The sequence below is a fragment of the Solanum tuberosum genome, unplaced genomic scaffold (genome assembly GCF_000226075.1).
Source record: "Solanum tuberosum cultivar DM 1-3 516 R44 unplaced genomic scaffold, SolTub_3.0 scf00504, whole genome shotgun sequence".
NCBI classification, from domain to species: domain Eukaryota; kingdom Viridiplantae; phylum Streptophyta; class Magnoliopsida; order Solanales; family Solanaceae; genus Solanum; species Solanum tuberosum.
In genome coordinates this window covers 343120-349355 of record NW_006239420.1, presented here as the reverse complement: position 1 = coordinate 349355, position 6236 = coordinate 343120, and the positions used below count along the sequence as shown (strand labels likewise).

The 6236-nt window shown below is 36.5% G+C and overlaps 1 protein-coding gene across 2 annotated transcripts in view; it reads right to left on the bottom strand.

Moving 5' to 3' along the window:
- The window catches only part of LOC102591990 (vacuolar protein sorting-associated protein 2 homolog 3-like), an 8162-nt gene extending 2311 nt beyond the window's left edge, over positions 1-5851 (bottom strand). Inside the window, exons 1-8 of one of the 2 annotated variants that reach the window (XM_015303991.1) lie at positions 5708-5851; positions 5381-5425; positions 3295-3329; positions 3055-3105; positions 2809-2922; positions 2645-2716; positions 1144-1215; positions 954-1034 (exon numbers count right to left, since the gene is read on the bottom strand). In XM_015303991.1, coding sequence (XP_015159477.1) covers positions 954-1034; positions 1144-1215; positions 2645-2716; positions 2809-2922; positions 3055-3105; positions 3295-3329; positions 5381-5425; positions 5708-5741 — 504 coding nt within the window. In that variant the 5' untranslated portion in view covers positions 5742-5851. The remainder of the gene's footprint in view (positions 1-953; positions 1035-1143; positions 1216-2644; positions 2717-2808; positions 2923-3054; positions 3106-3294; positions 3330-5380; positions 5426-5707) is intronic. The other variant, XM_015303992.1, reaches the window with a different exon arrangement.
- Positions 5852-6236: the final 385 nt, after the last annotated feature.

Genomic DNA, 6236 nt, shown 5'->3' with positions numbered 1-6236 from the left:
TAGCACCGTGTGATCTTTCCGGTGACTACTTTTTCATATTTAATTTGCTCTCACCGTGCGATCTTTCCGGTTACTACTTTTTTTCAGAATTTGGTTTGCGTAGCACCATGCATTTCTCCGGACTACTTTTCATATTTAATTTGTGTAGTATTGTGGATTTTACCGAAATATTTTCTCATATCTGAGTTGCATAGCACCGTGTGTCTTTTCGGTGACTCCTTAGATTTGATTTGCGTAGTTCTATTCATCTTTCCGGTGACTCCTCAAATCTGATTTGCGTAGGGTTGTGTCATCATTCCAATCCTACCCATATAATTTCTCTCTTTCATTAGGGTCGTGCCATCATTCCGACCCTACCCATATTATTTCCCTTTTTCAATGGGGTCGTTCCATCAATTCGAACTATCCTATATAATTTCTTTTTTCTGGTTGGGTCGTGACATCATTCCGACCCTACCTATATAATTTTATTTCTTGGATTGTGACCACCTTTAGCCATCAAATCTAATACTCCGGCATATGAGCATGTTCCAGCCAATTTTTCGGTGACTTGTTTAATATCGACTCATCTATTGATTCCAACATGATCCATATATTTTATACTACGTTTTGAGCACTTTGTTGCTCAGGGGGAGTGTAGTAGCCTTGTATGTCGATTATGTGAGTCACTCTATGGTCTGAAGCAGGTTTGGTTTGGGAAGTTCAACACTGGAGACCATCGTTTATTTACTGGGTGACCGATGTCTTTGATGCTTTGGTTTTCGCAGGAAAGGATAAGGGTTCCCAATCTTGGTGCGAGTTTTTATGAAGACTTGCATCACAGAGCAATCAATACGTAATGGATAATTTCAATTAAATCAACTACTAAGATAGCATAAAGTAAATACACATTGCTTGGTGCACGTCCACTAACTATTTTCAGTCATTACAAAATGGGGATTTTAAAAGCATACCTGATTTGTCAAATCTTCAGTTTCCTCTTCTGCTTCGTCATCATCTATAGCATCATCTATGGCATCTGACATCATTTCAGTCTACATATACCAACACCATATTATTGAGTTGACTTCTAATAATCTGAGTGGACATGAAGGAGATATGATTTTATTTTAGAATCAGTAGGTAATGTGCAATCAGTCTTACCGTCATATCCATTTGAGCTGATTGCCTCTGGAAATCTTGCATCACCTTCGCTTGCTTTGCAGGGTCCATTTGCTGCATTGAGTCAACTGATAATTATTAAAATTTAGAAGGAATGATGGTGACTTCACATACAACAAAAATGCCATGTTTTAATGAGTAATATGAAAATAAACCAAATAATGAAGGCAAGAAGAAAAAGGAACAAAGAAAAGAGGAGTCGAGAAACACGAAAGGATCAAACTGATAGTCCCAATATAACTCACATCTTTAATTTATCCACAAGGAGCTAAGAGGGTTCAAGAGAACGAGAAGTAGCGTCCCACCAACCAGTGAAGAGTGCAGGAACCTTCTCATCATGAGATCCATCTCCATATATATGCAGATGAACACAACAACAACATACCTAGTGTAATCCCACAAATGGTGTATGGGGAGGGTGGGGGTGTACGCAAACCTTACCCCTACCTTTGTGGGTAGAGAGGTTGTTTTTGATACACCATCGGCTCAAGAAAGATGATTTTTCAGATGAGTGCAAGCTTAAAAAAAGTTACGATGAAAATATTAAAGACAGAGAAGTACTGACATCAAATAGTAAAGAAAACCAAAGAACAAGACACAACAATAGTAGTAAAATAAAATTGGAGAATAAGATAATGCTAGCACAATAGTGATAATACTGGCAAGGGAGTAGATAGGTGCTCCAGGCTTGACCCACGCTCTACCATTGGAAAGGGAGAGATCACTCGACTACATACTAAACATCTACTCTAATCTTTGACCTCCATGCTCTCCTTTCTAGGGTCATGTCCTCGTTAAGCTGAAATGTGTCTTGTCATGTCTAATCACCTCTCCCCAATTCTTCCTCGCCCTACATCTCCTTAGACCTATCATTGTCAACCTCTCGCACCTCCTCACTGGGGCGTCTGTGCTTCTCTTCACAAGCCTAAACCATCTCAGACTCGCTTCCCGCATCGTATCCTCCATGGAGGCCACCCCACCTTGTCCCGTATATCTTCATTCCAAACCTTGTCCCTCCTAGTATGCCTAAACATTCATCTAGGCACCCTCATTTTTGCTACCTTTCATCATCTGAATGTGAGAGTTCTTGATTGGATTGCACTCAACACTGTACAACAAGGTTGGGCTAACAACCACTCTATAGAACCTACCTTTAAGTCTCAGTGACACATTTTTATCCCATAGGACACTAGATCCAAGCTTCCATTCATCCACCACGCTCCAATACGATGTGAGACAACCTCGTCGGTCTCCCCATTTCCTTGAATTATAGCCACATGTGTATGAAGATGAGTTCATATTTCATTCTTTTTTTAAGAATAAAAACAATTGAGATTTTTTTTTATGTTTCATTCTCTCATACAACAACAACAAACCCAGTGCAGTCCCAAAAGTAGGTATGAGAAGGATAGAGTGTATGCAGATCTCTCAAGCAATCAAATGGAAATATTAAATTAGATATCATGATCTTTGGCAATCAAACCTTATTCATAGCAGTCATAGCCTTAGTGGCTCCTTTCATGCCTGCAGCAACCGAAGATTGGGCAGATATTGCCTGCAATGGGCATTAAGCTTTTCAAATGCATCCGTAAAAGAGGAGTGAGGAACTGAAATCAGCAAGCATGTAACATGGACTTGGAGGAGTACCTGTGTGTGAGTCGCTATACCTCTCATTTGAGCCCGACTGCCCTGCAAATTGGCTATTTGCTGTCTAAGCCTGATTAATTGACGTGCTAGAACTTTTGTTGCTGTCTGAAAATGCAGAGAGAAAAGCAGATGACACATGAGTTCCAAATGATATAGCACCATCAGAGTATTCAGCTGTTACTTAAGCAGCAACACAATAATTTACAAATGCTAATTAAGTCTCCAGGGATGATGCTCGAGACCCACCTCATTTCCAGTTTTAGCAGTCCTTTTTATTTCAGCAACAAGTTTCTTTTCCTGTTCCATGAAAGAAATAAATAAAAATATCTCTTATTGATGTGATATCATGTGAAGAACCATAAGTAAAGGAAGTGTGATATATATATGAAAAGTTATACAAGCTCTAAAATCGCAAAAATAGTGTATCTCATGAACACACACTATGCACTTTCAAGAACAGTCATCAGAAACAAGATCTGGACATACCTCTGATTGTAAAGCAGAAATTTCCTTCTCAATACCTACATCGCAATATTAAAACTAAAACATATTACTCAACAGTTACTTACAAGAAGCACTTCCACACCAAAAAGAAAATTGTGGATATCAGTGTGATGATCTTCCTAACTTGCCCTCTATATTAACAGAGATTGTGTGTCTTCTGATGGGAAAGAAATTACAACTTATTAATGAATTATAACCATATGAAATCCCTATTCACAGAACGTGGTTTAACCTACTTAACCTACAATTGAATATCATCTCATCCAGTTCCATAACATGAAGTTGCCAAAGTAGAATGGATGGCATATGTATATTCATTTGAAAGAAATGGGTAATGAATGAAATTTGTCCATAGTTACAAAAAAATGTGTGAGCCAATCCAGGCAGTGGACAATTTAGTTCCCTCTATCCCCACTCCACAAAGAAAGATACTTTGCACAAGAATCTAGCAATTCACTATTGAAGACTTTACTGTATACCCCAATCTCTAGTAGACACAATAATGAATGTGCTAAATGCAAACGGTAATCCAACCTAAACAAAGATCAAGAACATCTTTTACATCCTTGCGCAAGTAGAAAGGCCTTGGTTGAACGTAATAACACTATTGTGGCACCCAATGGTGTGGCCTAGTGGTCAATGAAGTGGATTGAGAACCATGAGGTCTCAGATTCACTTCCCATAGGAGGCAAACAACTAGGTGATTTCTTTCTTATCTATCCAAGCCTTGGTGGATAGAGTTACCCAGTACATGTGCTAGTGCTGTGTAGAATTAATCAAGGTGTGTGCAATGCCAAGACACTATGGTTATCCAAAAGAAAATACTTAGCACGGTTGTCATTTATGATACAAGTAGCTACTGCAGAAGACACTTAATAAAAACTGGAGCATCTTATACAAGGTATATCAGGCCAATTTAAACAAAGATTCAAAAAGACCTACGCTTGTTTGGAAGACCTTTCCAAAGGCTTTCGTGTGTGTGGATGTTGAGATCAATAAACTTGTTAAATCCTCTGCCAGTGAGTTACTCTATTTACTCCCTAAGCCTATAGAGTCACTGTTCTCACTGGTATACCTCAGGTTTACAATAACATTACTTTCTTTTCTGATTGGAATTAATATTACTTTCTATCAACTATCCAAATCATCTCATCTAGTACCAATGACCTAACAATTTAATATCATATCAACTGTGTCTCAATCCAAATTAGGCGGGGTACAATATGAATTCTTCGTATTTAGAGTATTCACATCATAGTTTTGACTATTTTTACATTGGTCATGCATCAACCTACTGCAAGCCTCCTCCTTTTACAACTACGTAATGATCTAATGTATTCCAAAAAAAGTTACAGTGAGAATGAAATGCAAAGGTCAAATATGCTTAATACAATTCAAATGCTACCTTGTCCCTTGACTTTTTTCTCATCATTATCAAATTATAGAAAAGGTGAAGAAAAGACCAATGATAAATAAAATTCAAATAGAATAACTAATCACAGAAGTTATAACAATAGATGTAATGCAGTTTCAGCCAGACAATATTTAAAGATAGTGTGCACCTTTCAACATATGTTGGAACTCCCCTTTAAATTTTCTATATACATATTATTACAGTGGAAAATGTAGCTTATTAGCAACAGGTTAACCCGAACCAACTATTTGGATACAGAACATGGATATATATGTGTGTCTCTGTGTGTGAAACCACTAAAATTTTAACAATATTCCCTCCATTTCAATCTGTTTGTCTTACTTTCTTCTAAGTAAGTCCGTTTCAAAAAAGAATGTCTCTTTCGGCAACTCTTTAATTCTAACTTTCCATGGGTATGTTTAATACCATTATATTCTAACTGAACCAGAAGGAGTATTATATTCCCAACCACAATTTCAGAAGTCGAATAAATTATGTGTTAGAAACATTAAAGACCAAACCCATCAAATTTAAATCTTGGATTCACTTCTGCACATATACATATAGTTCAATTTCGAGACAATGGATGTCCTATGAGCTCAATGTATCTTGTTTCCAGGGAAAAGGAGGAACAAAAGTGTAAAATAGTTTTACCTCTGGTGGCATGAGTCAGTTCTCTTCTACTCTCCCGAAGCGCCTCTGTCATAAAAAACAAAAACAAAAACAAAAAATCAAATCTTTAGCTCAATATTATGAATGATCAAACACCAAGAATCATAAAAACTCAATTTTTTTAAGAGGTTCCAACAATCAATCAACTAAACCTCAATCCCAAATCAGCCCACAAAGTGGGGTCTGGTGAGGAGGGTAGAGTGTACCCCTACCTCAAGACAACCCCAAATCAGTATTCTAAGGCAGAAATTACGTAAACAAACAAACAAAAATTGACTTTTGATGAAATCAAGAAGTTAAAAATCGAACCTTTGGCATTGGGTTTCTTGGAAAAGATGTTCATATTGATTGAACAAACAACAAATTAAGATTATGGAAAATTGGGATTCCGAGTCTTCTGATGTATATGTAAAAGCTGATAATTGGGAGAGAAGAATGGAAGCTACAAGGAATTTGTACCTTTTGATATTTTTAAGGGAAAAGGGTCTGATATACCCCTCAACTTTGTCATTTAGAGCTGATATACCCCTCGTTATGAAAGTGGCTCATATATACCCCTACTTATATATAAATGGCTCACATATACCCTTTTCCTCTAACGAAAATGAAAAAAATTAATTTCAGCTTAGTTTTTTATTATTTAAAAAAATAAATATAATCCCATATGAGTATATTTAATCCTCCTCAAACATATATATATTTTTTAACTTTTTTTTGTTTCAATGACTAATTTAGATTTATTATTTTGATGGTCAAATTTATTTATGTTTCACTAATATTCTTGTAAAACTTATTTTAGATGACCAAATTTTTTTCTTCAAATACAAAAATTAAATTA